The sequence below is a fragment of the Symphodus melops genome, assembly GCF_947650265.1.
Source record: "Symphodus melops genome assembly, chromosome: 12".
In the NCBI taxonomy this organism is placed as follows: domain Eukaryota; kingdom Metazoa; phylum Chordata; class Actinopteri; order Labriformes; family Labridae; genus Symphodus; species Symphodus melops.
In genome coordinates this window covers 10,832,125-10,845,750 of record NC_136702.1, presented here as the reverse complement: position 1 = coordinate 10,845,750, position 13,626 = coordinate 10,832,125, and the positions used below count along the sequence as shown (strand labels likewise).

General features: G+C 42.5%; 1 protein-coding gene across 2 annotated transcripts in view; it reads right to left on the bottom strand.

Annotated features, from left to right (window-relative positions):
• lrp2a (low density lipoprotein receptor-related protein 2a) overlaps positions 1 to 13,626 on the bottom strand; it is a 44,137-nt gene that overhangs the window by 17,376 nt on the left and 13,135 nt on the right. For both annotated transcript variants that reach the window (XM_079357721.1, XM_079357722.1), the window contains exons 17-43: positions 13,018 to 13,210; positions 12,454 to 12,579; positions 12,134 to 12,264; positions 11,798 to 11,935; positions 11,417 to 11,698; positions 11,058 to 11,297; positions 10,450 to 10,569; positions 9,907 to 10,023; positions 9,383 to 9,763; positions 9,023 to 9,037; positions 8,432 to 8,680; positions 7,603 to 7,814; positions 7,295 to 7,479; positions 6,849 to 7,077; positions 6,517 to 6,694; positions 6,169 to 6,297; positions 5,280 to 5,446; positions 5,016 to 5,159; positions 4,757 to 4,866; positions 4,031 to 4,208; positions 3,702 to 3,915; positions 3,380 to 3,619; positions 2,900 to 3,088; positions 909 to 1,841; positions 637 to 802; positions 396 to 554; positions 7 to 296 (exon numbers count right to left, since the gene is read on the bottom strand). In XM_079357721.1, coding sequence (XP_079213847.1) covers positions 7 to 296; positions 396 to 554; positions 637 to 802; positions 909 to 1,841; positions 2,900 to 3,088; positions 3,380 to 3,619; positions 3,702 to 3,915; positions 4,031 to 4,208; positions 4,757 to 4,866; positions 5,016 to 5,159; positions 5,280 to 5,446; positions 6,169 to 6,297; positions 6,517 to 6,694; positions 6,849 to 7,077; positions 7,295 to 7,479; positions 7,603 to 7,814; positions 8,432 to 8,680; positions 9,023 to 9,037; positions 9,383 to 9,763; positions 9,907 to 10,023; positions 10,450 to 10,569; positions 11,058 to 11,297; positions 11,417 to 11,698; positions 11,798 to 11,935; positions 12,134 to 12,264; positions 12,454 to 12,579; positions 13,018 to 13,210 — 5,715 coding nt within the window. The remainder of the gene's footprint in view (positions 1 to 6; positions 297 to 395; positions 555 to 636; positions 803 to 908; positions 1,842 to 2,899; positions 3,089 to 3,379; positions 3,620 to 3,701; positions 3,916 to 4,030; positions 4,209 to 4,756; positions 4,867 to 5,015; positions 5,160 to 5,279; positions 5,447 to 6,168; positions 6,298 to 6,516; positions 6,695 to 6,848; positions 7,078 to 7,294; positions 7,480 to 7,602; positions 7,815 to 8,431; positions 8,681 to 9,022; positions 9,038 to 9,382; positions 9,764 to 9,906; positions 10,024 to 10,449; positions 10,570 to 11,057; positions 11,298 to 11,416; positions 11,699 to 11,797; positions 11,936 to 12,133; positions 12,265 to 12,453; positions 12,580 to 13,017; positions 13,211 to 13,626) is intronic.

Sequence of the window (13,626 nt, the reverse complement as noted above, 5' to 3'; positions counted from 1 at the left end):
TTGTACCTGGTGTACAGATGTGGCTGCAGCCTCCGTTGAACTGCTGACAGGGACTGTCACACTGCTGTTGCTTGCTAGCGGCGAGAACATGGATGTCCATTGGCCGAGATGGAAGGTTTTGAATCATGACCCTCTGGTCAGAACCGTCGTGCTTGTTGGCCCGATAGATGCTGCGTGTGTTCCAGTCCGTCCAATAGATGAACTCGCCAAACATGGTCATAGCAAAGGGGTAGATGGCTGTGCTGACGATGACCTCTCGATTGGCCCCCTCCAGAGAGGATCGCTCAATCTTCTGTCTGATGGCAGAGCAAAACACGCATAAAAGCAAGCGCTTGACAACGTCATGTGAATAAAACAGGATGTGTGTCAACACTGGATATTCTCTCAGATCTTACAAGCTGGCGTCTGCCCAATACAGCCTCTGTTCGTGGTAGTCCAGGGTCAGTCCATTGGGCCACACAAGGCTGCTGTTCACAATCTCTTTTCTGAAATTTCCTCCTAAGGTGGCTCGCTCAATCTTTGCATGGGTTCCCCAATCTGTCCAATACATGTATCTATGGAACAACAGGGGTCACATTTTACCTTTAATCTCAGTTTAATCTGACAACAAGAAGACTGTTTATTGCTTGAGCTCACCCCCTGCAGGGATCCAGCATGATGGCCCTTGGCCTGGACACATGTGCTATAACAGTCCTTTGAGAGCCGTCCACGGACATGGAGCTGATGCTCTGGTTGACATAGTCGCTGTAATAAATTCTTTTGTTTATCCAGTCATAGGCGATACCATCAGGAGCACCAAGGTCTGTCCAAACACAACAACCAAAGTAACATCAGCAGTATCACTGGTATTCATTTCCAACACTTCATTAAGAATAAATAAAACATGTGTGTTGCATTGTAAATCATACCGTAAGCCACCACTACAGGAGCTGCAGTGGGAGACGACAGGCTGATATAGCTGATCTTGCTTGCTCCTGCTCCTGAGCTCTGTGTGAAGTAGATCCTCCTGTCTGTAAGATCAAAATCCAGAGCCACAGATGTGCGTGGCACATTGATCACAGGGAAAGGTAATGCATGGTCGTCAGGGTCCAAGCGCAGGCTGCGCACAGTGCTCTCAGTCGTGTAGACGAGATAATCATCCCTTGAAACCACACAGCTCTCGTTATCTGCTGCAAGATTCCCAAAAGCACAGCTGCATTTTTTCTCCTGATTGTTTATGATAGATGCTGGGAGTGCAAAGCAGAAGTGTGCACAGCCTCCATTATTCTCTAAGCAGGGGTTGTAGTTGAGCTCCTGGGCGGTGGTGGGCTGGATACGCTGGTCAAAGACAGTGACATCTCTCAGCATGTTGATGTTGTCTCTGATGACAGCTGGCTGTTCTGTGCTGCCAGGCTCTTTGCTCGCCTGTAACACCTTCTTGAGGTTTCTGTCCACCCAGATGATGCTATTCTCGAACACTGTGATTCCATAAGGAGTTGGATAGCGACTGCCATACCTGACTACTTCTGTCTCTCCCCCTTGAGGGTTGACTCGGGCGATCATATCCAAGGAGTCATCAACCCAGTAGATGTAGCCAGTTTGCCAGTCCACAGCGAGACCTCGAGGCGTAATAATCCCTGATGATACTAAAATAGTGCGGTTGGTTCCGTCCAGAAGAGCTCGCTCAATTTTGGGGTTCTGACCATAATCGGCCCAGAACAGGTATCTGTTTCTGGGGTCGACCACTATGTGGCGTGGCATGTCCACCTGGGTCTTCAGCAGCACTCTGCGAAAAGTGGTGTTCAGGTGTAGAATCTCCACATAAGTCTCAGTTAAGAAGGCGTTGGTGAAGTACAGGTTTCCTAAAGAAAAACCCAATTATGTTAAGTGGCATCTCATATACAGTATTTATTATAAAGCACAATCACAACAGATTTCCTGATATGTCATCATTTACAGGAACGAGATTACAAACTCATTCTCATGCCTGCAGTTGTCTCTGCTGTTTCTAAACTATCTGATCAACCTTTCTATTATCTTACCACCGTGAAATTGATACTATACTTCTCTACTCTGGGCATTCTTCTCTCTAAGGCCTGTGTCACCCAGAAAGGCACCCTCTTTTTCATTTTTCACATAGAGATACAGAGATCCCTATGCTTTTTCAGAAAAAAAAACAGAACTTTAAAGGTGGGAAAATTTAGACTTTCGAAGACACAAATAATGATCTTGAAGTTAACTACAACACTGGGGCAGCTGTGGCTCAGATGGTAGAATCGACGTCTCTCAATCTGGAAGGTTAACTCTGAATTGCTCCCTCTGCTTTGTTGGCGGTGGTGTGTAGGAAAGGGGTTAGTTACTTCTGATGTTCACTTTAAAGACTAGAAATGTGCTATACAGTTGTAAGATCATTTACCATATATATATGAAAGATTTAAAATAGTATAAATGTGGTAAAAACACACCGTGAAATAAGGGAGATTTTATGAATAAATCACTTAAAAATATATCAAATAATACCAGCTAAATACCTGCCAGCATTTCCCTGAAATATAAGCTGGTGCAACATATTAAGTACAAATTATTATAATGATTGGATGTACTGACCATTCCAAACGTTTAAAGTAACATTGTTTGTGCTGCCAAATCCAGAGGAGAATGATTCAACGGGAAGTTGTTTTTATGGTGATGAACTTCATCTTCGTCCACGTAATTATCCAAATCTAACCAGTAAATCTAACATCAAACCAGTCTCTAAGCCCTATCTTCACTGTTCAGTAAGTGTTAGGAGAGTACCTCACATGGACACTTGGTGGATATATGACATTTTTAAAAAAATGACAAATTCAACAAAGAGGTTAGTGACATCAATCAACACGTCTACAAGACGGGCTTAACATCGTCTGGCACAATGACATACCTGCAACCCAGTCCACAGCGATACCTCGTATCCCGTTGCGTCCTATTCCAGATGTTACTACACTACGTAATCCTGAACCATCTGGCTTGATCCGTCTGACCCCGTTCTGCGCTGCTACGGTGCTACTGAAGTCACACCAGTAGAGCAAACCCGAAGCCATGTGTACATCAATGTGTAAAGCATTACGGCCTGAAAGAGGATAACACAGACATTAGAGACTTTAACTATTCATTCAAATACACCAATTAACTCGTGAAAGTTTGATTTGGTATTTTTTAACTGTCTTAGGGCCAGTTCCACAAAAGGTGCTATTTCTGCACAAATGATGGTGCTTTTAGCAGCCGCAATGCATTCTAAGTGGATCTGGCCCTTTGGCTCTCCTTCTCCTTTTTTTTCCACCATCTTTTTTTAGTTTGTCTTTTGCTCTAAAATTGTATACTTTAAAAAAAAGTTGTAGGCTATTTTATGAGAATCACTGACCTCTTCCAGCGACAGGCACCATAGCTTCAGAATGGTCAGCCCCTTCCAGACTGAAGCCTTTGATTGCAGACAGAGTGGAGATAACTACATAGGACTGGTAGGGAGTGCAGGTCCTATTGTCAGGACTAAGTTTAAAACCTGTGGCACATGCACAGGTATACAGACTCTGCGGTCGAGGCAAGCAGAGCTGCTCGCACGATCCCATATTGTTGGTGCAGCCATTGGATGTACCTGCAGAGGCTAAGTTTGAAGATAGAACAAAGTGTGAGGAACAAGCAGAGGAAACCGTGACTGGAAAACAGTGAAACAGTGAAAAACTCACTCTCACGGTAATGCACTTTCAGGACTCTGAGTCCAGAAACATTGTCTCGCAGCACAACCCTGTTGGCACCCGTGGACTTATCCACACGCTCGATGACCTCAAAGTCGCGGTCAGTGAAGTAGAGGTAGTTTTGATAGACAGCCACACCCCAGGGGTGAGACAGGCCTGTCACGATGGTGATGCGGTTACTTCCATCCGCATCGCCACGCTCAATCTGTGAAGATTTACATGCCAAACTCTCAGTCAAATGTTGATGATTATCTGTAATAACAGCTCATATTAAATGATACTGAACAACATTATGTTTGTCAGAACAGAATGAGACCCACCATGCCTGTGCTTGTCACAGCCCAATACAGTTTGTTGTCCTGGATGTCCACAGTGAGGAACTCGATGTGATCAAGGTTATTGGTGAACAAGGTAACAGGGTTTAATCCATCCATGTCTGCAGATGCCACTTTGGCAGGGATGCCGCTTTCTGTTCCCTGATCTGTCCAGTACAGTTTGCTAAGAAAAACATTCAAGAAACAAGAAGAGATATGCTTTTAAATGATATCAATGATCCATTTCTTCGTTACTTTTTATCATCTAAATGTAAATAGTATTGTCAAACAACCCTGATAAGAATTAATTGACAACACAAAAACCTTTAATTCTTAAAATATAAACTTCTCAGGAATTCAGGATATCAACCAATGGTAAAAGAAAAAAAACAACAACCTTTTTTTTAATTCATTGACTGGGATATTTGTTTTTTTGTTTTTTTAAGTGAGAGAATTATCTCCACTCTCAAATATCTAAGGTAAAGAATGAACTAGTCAGTCACCCAAATCAGACTGAAACGTATTTAAATGTAAGAAAGGAATGCTGAGGTTTCATTTATTTGTTGAGCATACCCTAATGGACGCTGCTTATGTGTGAGTGTGCAGAGGAGTATTCGGTAACACTGGTTCAACTCTCGAGAGAGGCAGAGCAGAAGGCGATGAGGAGGCTGTTAGAGCTCAGTAGCTGTTGGGATGAAGGGCTGTGCCAGCACTGTGTTTAATCGGGCTTACCCACGTGCTGGGTCCACTGCAATACCAACAGGACTTCCAGCGCCAGTTGGAGAGCCGTCATTTGTGATCAGAGTTTTCCGGTACTGTACCTCCCCTCTCAACTTTAAAACCTGAATAAACACAGAGGCATCGTTCATTTTACCGTGTGTAGACGTGTTGTGTGCTCCTGTTTAGGTTTTTTTGGATTTTTTTTTTTAAGTTTAAGGTACAGGCTGTAAAAATGATTTTAAAAAAAAATCTGGGAAAAGTATGGTCTCACCTCAATAGACTGTGTAGCTGGATTGGTGTAGTACAGGTTCTCTGTTATCCAGTCTAAGGCTAGGCCAACAGGGGAGCCAAGGATGGATGCAGGGGCAACGCCTGTTCTGTTAGTACCATCTGACTTCACCCTGTGGATCTCACCCTGGAGGACAGAGCAAGACACTCATATATACTCTCAACAAACAACATAAGTATCCCTATTTTATGTAGCAGACTAAGATTTACAAAACATATAAAAGGATGTCTTTGGATGGTAACTTACCGGGTGCTCAACCCAGTAGATGGCCTGTTCATTGTCATCAAAGTCAACATCATAGCCATTCTGGAGCCCGGCTACAGGGACCATAGCATCATTGCTCTTGTCCTCTGGACTCAAAGAAATGCCATAGATGATGCTGTCTCTCACAACCACCAGGAAAGGATCTTCACCTACAAGGAAAAATAATACAACATAAAAGCGCCAAATTAAAAAGGGACAGAAATTAAAAACTTGCTCCCTTGAAGGACGTATTTTAAACACAGCTTGAAAAGAAGGTTTTTGGATATAGATTTAGTCAAGGTTAATCTGTGGTTTGAAAACTGGTACAAAATAGAACTCCGTATCTATCGGACCATTATCTATAAAGAGTATTGACTGGTGAAAGTTGCTTCCACGATCTGATTTACTTTGTCGTTGGAGATTAGAATCGATGAATGGTTGTGGGGCATTTTCATTCTTGGATAATCATTGGCCTCAGGGGGAGACTGTGTTCTGCTTGGCTTGAATAGGCTGAAACCTGAGATGAGTTAAGCTGTTGACCCAAGAGGGACTTTGAATTAAAGGTCCCTTGTCTTCTTAAGACCTTGAAAGATGTGCTTATATGATTCTAAATATGTATTACAGGGACAGCAGTTTACAAGGGAATCTAATTGGGACACTGTTGACAAGGACCTGGATTGATTTCTATACATGTTGGTGTTTTCTAAAATTTCTCCTCTTACAACACTGATATGCTTGGAATATGAATTGAAAAACATAGTTTCCACAACAGGATGGCTTTTTTTCGATGAATCCCTCAGGAGTACATCTACTAATCCACTGCATCTGACCCCACTTCCTTTTCATCAAACTGAGCGACGAGTGTTCTCCTTCATTTGGCAGAGATGCATACCTCTGTTGCAGGTGATTTGGTCTTCTGCCAGAGTCCAGCCTGAGGGGCAGGCACACGAGTAGTAGCTTGGTCCCACCGCGGAAAGCAGGCAGATATGAGTACAGGGACTCCTCAAGCAGTGATTCTCCCCTAAAAATTGTGAAAACACACGCATGACCCAAAAGACTTAACTGAAAAGACGTTGTAGCTTCTGGAGAGTCACTTTATTATTATTTATTATTATTACTTTAAATGTTTTTACAGAAAAAGACAAAACCTCTGCTGCAATTTGGGATCAATTTCAGTAGCCAAACTTTTATAATTCAGTAATACTGGACACAGAGAGTATATGAGTTATCTGTGACATACCTGACGGCTGCCTTGCTTGGTGTACTGCCACCAGACCCATAGGCTGAGGGAGGTTGAACAGCATCACTGTCTGGTTCTCCCCGTGCCACTTATGGGCTCGCATCACACGGTTGATGTATCTGTCGGTCCAATAGACAAAATCCTCAAAAATGGTAATTGCGTGGGGGTGTTGCAGTACCTTTACATAGAGAGTAGCAAAAGAAAAGAAAAGGTGTGTCTTACACAAGCTACTGAAAAGGAAATGTGATGTTCTCTGTTCATTTTTATATTTTTTAAAAAGGTAATTCAGAAAATGTGCCATCATTATTACGCTTTCATTCTAATAAACTCACCAAGTCACTGGCCAGAACTTGCTTCCTGTTGTTGCCATCATAATCGCAGAAGTCAATGAAATCCAAGTAGGCGTCAGCAAAGTACAACAAATTGTTTGGATAATCAATTGTGAGACCATTGGGCCAATAAAGCTTGCTGCTAATGATGACGGTCCTCAATTTCCCGTCCATGCTGGCCTTCTCAATGCGGGGGTTTCTACCCCAGTCAGTCCAAAACATCAGGTGAGCACTGCAAAACAAATGCCCATCATCTTTTAACACCAAGCAGAAACTATAATGTAGGATTTAGGATCGAGGATTTTAGATTAAATTTGGCTATGGAATATTTACATGGACGAGTGTTGCTGATAGACTGATTAATGTGCTTGGTTCTAATTCAGTAAGTTCAACACATTAATGAAAATACACATGCATAACAAAGTGTTGTTTCTCCATATGTTACTGACCTATCCCTTGGGTCCAGCACCAGGCCTCTGGGATTGGTTACGTTTTGACTGACTAATACAGTGCGATGGGTTCCATCAAGTTTAGACACTTCAATTGTCTCCAAAACGTAGTCGGTCCAGTACAGGTTCCTGCCCACCCAGTCCACAGCCAGGCTCTCTGTTACAGTCACCCCACTGTCAAATATCTATCCACAAGAGACTGGTTCTTAGTTACATATTTTTACATATAAACATAATACTGCATGTAAAGCTGATAATAAACACAGAACGCTTTAATGCGGTGACAAAAAGAACAAAAAAAAACTCACCACAGTTCTGTCAGTGCCATTCTTATTTGCACTCCATATTCTGTCCTGGCTTGTGTCAGACCAGTACACACGCTCTGTAACTGAGTCAAAATCTAGGGCCACGATGTTGCGTCCATCTCGAACAAGGGAGCGGACCACGTTGGGCTGAGCAGTTATGTCATCTTGCACAATCTGATTTCGGCTCGCCACCAACAGGAATGCCTGACGAGAATCTGTAAACAGAGATCAAAAGCCCTGTTATCTTGTTTGCGTGTCCATTCTCATGCTAATAAGATCACTTGTCAGTTTTGTGCATGTCTACCAAAACTCTACACGGGACAGTTAAATAGACCCTGCTCAAATAGCCATCCATGGGGAATGCACTTTAGTCCAAATAATGACCTATTGTATCGCAAAGCCTTTCAGCGGGTTATCTGTGTGGAAGAGGAGCTTATGTCAGGCACGCTCCCCATAAACAGCTCTTTGTTGGTGATTATGTCCTAATTACACCAATGATGGCCAGTGACTGACATATATGTTATTTGTCTTATCTTAAGAAATCAGAGCAGCAGGGAGAGACAAGGGAGAAGAAAGACATTGTGTCTGTCTCGCAGACTGGGGGCCAAGCTCCCCCTTTATCACTGCTCATTCCTGCCCTGCACAGAAGAGGCAGCTGAGGCATGTGGAGTAAAGGCCAATCATCTTGACAACTAAATTACTGGGAGAAAGATTATTGGCACATTTCCTATTTTTCTGCATTATGAGATAATGGGTTGTTTTACAGTATAGGACTTCCACACATCTTTCGGATGTTCCAATCACAGCAGGTTAAAGACAAATCCCGTCTCACCTGAAGTCTTGCAGGTACGTTGGTCTGCTTCCAGAGTGTAACCATCCTGACAGTGGCAGCGGAAAGAGCCCCTCTCATTAAAGCAGTGCTGGCTACATTGTCCAGGGGGGTTACATTCGTCTATATCCTCACAGGTTTTAGAGTCATTGCTCAGCTGGTAACCCACAGGACAAGTGCACTGGGCGCCAAACGGGCCTTGTATACAACCGTGAGTGCAGCCAGCGTTGTTGTCAGAACAACTCTCCTGATCTGAGTTTAAAGCAGAGAAACAGAAATTAAAGCTCAAAAAATGGAAACGAAAATCATCCAAGTAGATGATAGCGTATGCAACACAAAATCTATCAACCAGAACGTAAATACATTTTCTTTTGCTAAATAAGGCACAACGAAGCACTAACTACTTCTTTTGAAGTTGCGAATTTGGGCCAACCAACTATATTGTATGCACATTTGTTTCAACAATTACCACATTCAATCTACTGGCAACGACATTTTTCTTTGATTGTGTGTGGAAACAAATCTACTGTTTGTTGAATATGAATCAAATCTACTTGCAGCATTATCTGGCAATGATTTAGAGTTTGTTCCTACCTGGCAAAGGCTCATCTGAAAGTAGTGAGAAAGGCAAGAAAAGGAGAATCACAGATAATTTTTCGGTTAATACAGCTCAAATCACACACATGCATGATTTTAACACAAACAAAAAAAAATCCAAAGACAAACACTTAACATCCGACACACAAAAAAACCTCGTCTGTTTACAGAGTACAGACATTACAGGAATGTCCATGTCAATAAAAATGAATTAAGAGTTTGATCCTGTTTGTCATGTCATGTGAAATTTAATTGAATTTGAGAGGGCCAGTAATCTTAGGAATGTAATAAAACAATCAACTCGAATAGACAAAGATCATGTTCCAGGCTCACAGAGAAAGCAAAGACCTGACTTACTGCAAAGAGGAGACTCGTCAGCACCATTTGGGCAATCAGGAGTGTTGTCACAAACAGAGGTGGTGTTGACGCACACACTGTGGCCGGGGCACTGCCACTGCCAGCTTGGACATCTGAAAGGCGGCGTGGGACAGTCTCTTTCGTCGCTCATGTCCCTGCAGTCGTTATCCCCGTCGCAAAGCCAGCTGCGTAGCACACAGTTACCGTTGTCGCAGCGGAAGAGTGTGGAAGGACAGGTGCGAGGTGGGCAGGCGTGGTGTTCGTCGCTGCCATCCTCACAATCTGGGTGACCGTCACACTCCCAGGTAGACGGGACACAGCTTCCGTCTGACTGACACTGGAACTCACTTTCATGGTGGCACATACCAGGTGGCCGAGTAGCTGGGATGAAAAAAACACAACAAGGAGCTTGTGAGCAGAACATATATTAAAAAAAAATAAAAAATAAAAAAACACAAACTTGTAGATTAAAATCAAACACTGAATAATGCTTGTGTAATATTCATTTTTAATCAAATACTCACGACAGCCTCGCTCATCTGAGCGATCACTGCAGTCAAAGACTCCATCACAACGGTAGTAGGCGTTGACACACTGGTGACTGCTGGAGCACTTGAACTCATTTGCAGTGCAGTTGTAGACTGAAAAAAAATCCAGTCGAGTGTGTTAAATCTGCCATCCAATATTCCTCTTGTTTATATACTGTATATGCTGAGCTCAAATGTTGTGCAACATGGGCTAATGAGGTCAATAAACTAAGAGGCTTGGCAAATGCTTGTTGAATTTTAAAGAGCATTCAATTGACCTCAACAACTTTTTAAGCATGATCAGCTGACCCACAGTGGGCATTGCTGAATGCATGAGTAAATTCATGATTGAGTGAATGAAAGAATTCTTACTGGACAGTTCCAATTTACAGTATCAAATATATCCGGTTAAGATAATAGATCTGTTATATAACTTTTTATAAAAAGCTCTTAATTCAAAGCAGAATGCAGAAATAGCAACCATATGTTTTGAAAAAGAAGTAAAAGTATTTGAAGTAGAAACTGTGAAAAGGTACTAACCACATCCCTGCTCATCTGCCCCATCAACACAGTCCCTGTCACCATCACAGACGTAATTGGGGTCAATGCAGCGGTGGTCTGGACACTGAAACTGTCCTGGGTGACATGTGCTTCCAAGATCTATCAACACAAATTGTGATGCAGCAATGAACCGAGATAGTGAGCGAGAGCTTTCCTTCCTACTCTTTCAATGCACACACCATTCATCTAATTGTTCTTAGGGACAAAATATATGCTTCCATAAGTTACTGATAAATGACAAAGTTGTACCTTCGGGTCCACAGCCAGTGTCATTTATAAGCAGAAAAAAAAAAATCTTTCAAATACCATTTTTTTCACTTGCAAGTTTTTTTGATGGTTTAAATTGAGAAATAATGAAAAAGAGAAAACTTTTAAAATCTATTAAGATATCATCTCGATTATTCCATATTTAATTATATCAACCTTACATTAATGTATATACTATTCAGTCTTTTGACAATAAATGTTCAGTGTGCAAACTAATATTCTTTAATAACTATGTGTTGTTAAATATATTTGCATGTGATGTTCAACTGTTACACTCTTTGTGTTCGTTTCAAGTGAACAGGCTCTGTAGGGATACCCACGGCAGTCAGCTTCGTCTGAACCATCTCCACAGTCGTTATCAGTGTCACAGCGCCAGGTATGTGGGATGCAGCGGTTGTTGGCACAGGTAAACTGATTGGCAGGGCACGTTCCAGGGCCGCGTGTCGGGCAGTTCAACTCATCGCTGTTATCAAAACAGTCATTCTGCCCGTCACAACGCCATCCCATAGGCACGCAGCGCTTATTGACACAGGTGAATGCAGTGGAAGAGCAAGTGTTGTCTGAAAAAGGAGATGATTTCAATAACTATTTCAAGCTGCGTTTGAATCACAAAGAGACGTTCACAGGTCAAAACAGGCCTTTAGTACAAAACTGGATTTAGAGAGAGACAAAACATTACTGTTAATTCCACAGTTGACTTCGTCACTGTTGTCATGACAGTCGTCAACACCATCGCATCTGTAGCTGTTTGGGACACATTTGCCGTTGCCACAGGAGAAGGAGTTGGCACCGCACTGCAGAGTCGGGGGCTCGTTGGATGTGTCCTCCACACACGTCTGCTGGTTGGGCAACAGCTTCATGCCATACGGACAGCCGCACACCCTCTGAGAGTCTGGGGCTGGGAAGCAGAAGTGGCTGCAGTCTCCATTTGGATTCGTCTGCCTGTTGCAGAGGTTGGAACCTGAGAAGGAGAGTGGAGAATAATTACCGAGATTGACTGACAAGAGTCCCAGCTATGCGGGAAAGTGGAGTGAGAGGAGATGTGAATAAAGCTACTGACCAATCTGAGAGTTGGAGTTGAAAGATTTGACATGCATGATGTGGCTGATTCCCCTCCTGATAACGACCATCTCCCCACCATCAGTCTTGCGCACACGTACAATGCCACCCAGACGCCAGTCAGTAAAGTATGCGTAGCCTTCAATGCACAAGAGCAACAGAGCAAAACCTTGATTACATTATCTTTCACCTACTCGTTGTAACAGTAATTGCTCTTTTAACAAAACCCCTATTAAAGCAAGAATGACAAACCAAAGTCTTCGTCACTGACCTCCCTTTTAATTAACAGGAAATAGATAAAGCTTTATTAAAAAGTTTCAGATTAAGTGCTTATTACCTTCGAAAATGGTGAGACCAAATGGATGGGAGATCTGAGTAATGCGGTCCAAAGACAATCTATTCCGTCCATCAAAATTGCTGTGCTCAATTTTGTTAAAGAAGGCGTCCACCCAATACAAACGCATTGAGCTAGATAAAGAAAGAGAGTAAGAGTTTTAAACAAAGTGAGTCCCAAATGCTGTCAGGAGAATGAATGGGAAAAATCCTTGCTGTAGCAACCATAGTCTAAGGGTAAACATCTTACATCTTAAGCTCAATGAAAAGGTGCATCGTGGCACAGTTCTCTTAGCTAAATGGCTATAAAGCTGTTTGACTCACCTCCAGTCTATAGCCAAACCATTAGGCCAGCCAAGAGTAGTGTTTACTATAGACAGGGCATGTGAGCCATCACCCCAAGCCCTCATAATTTTCGCAGGCCGGTACCAATCAGTCCAAAAGATATATCTGTAAGTGTAAAACAAACAGCCTGTGTCACTATCATTTTCCTTAAGAAGTTGCCTCGTTTGAATACTTTTATATTCACATGATAAAACCACAGTTTAGGACGTCATATTTCCAGATTTTGGATACTTCCACATTGTAGAGCTTTTCTGCTTAAGCCAACTTCTTAGTGGTCTCCACAATACTGCCCTTCACACTGAACTAATCTCAGCTGTTGGTCACAGAGGCCTTATGACTTTGAGGTAACTGGAAATAACAGCTTGCACTTCATAGAGATTTCATGAATCAGGTGAAGGCTTTATTGGAAGAAAAGTTTGAAAGGGTGTGCACACTATCATTTTTTTTTTTACCAGACACTAGTAAAAAGAACACATGCAATTTTAAGGGACTTAGTCACTGTTGACTTTTCATTATCAATGTAAGCTCTACACATTTGTTTACCCAATGAGAGGATGCACCACGATAGCCCTCGGGTTGTTGAGGTTTTGTACGATGGCTCTCCTGGACTTATCAGCCAGCTTCATGACAGATATGCTCCTGTATCGTGGGTCAGTCCAGTAGAGGTTTTTTGAAATCCAGTCATAAGCCAGGTCCTCCACTCCATCCACTCTATTGGCTGCCAGTGCCTCCCTCCCTGTGCAGATCAAAGCAGTTAGACCCCAGTTTTATAGCGAGATGAAAGAGAACCACATTTAAATAAATAGGCTGTCAGTTTGCATTTTCCCCATGTGGACCTGACAGAAAAAAACCAGAGCAGCTCCAAAAACAACATCTCTGATCAGAGCAGGGTTGTTTCTTTTTTGTGCTCTCTCACTGCTCGTGGATTATCACATTAGGAAGTGCGTTACACAACGGAAGTGACAGTTTTTTAAGCTAATTATGACAGTGCTTTGGAATACAGGATAGATTAGTCTGTTCGGCTCATATATAAGTAGTTATTTTAAGGTGTAGTTTTTATGTATGATCAGTTTTCCACTGTCAATACTCCTGTCCACTCCCTCCCCCATAGTACCAGTCGGCCCCATCAGGCACTCCCATAACTCCCTGTAT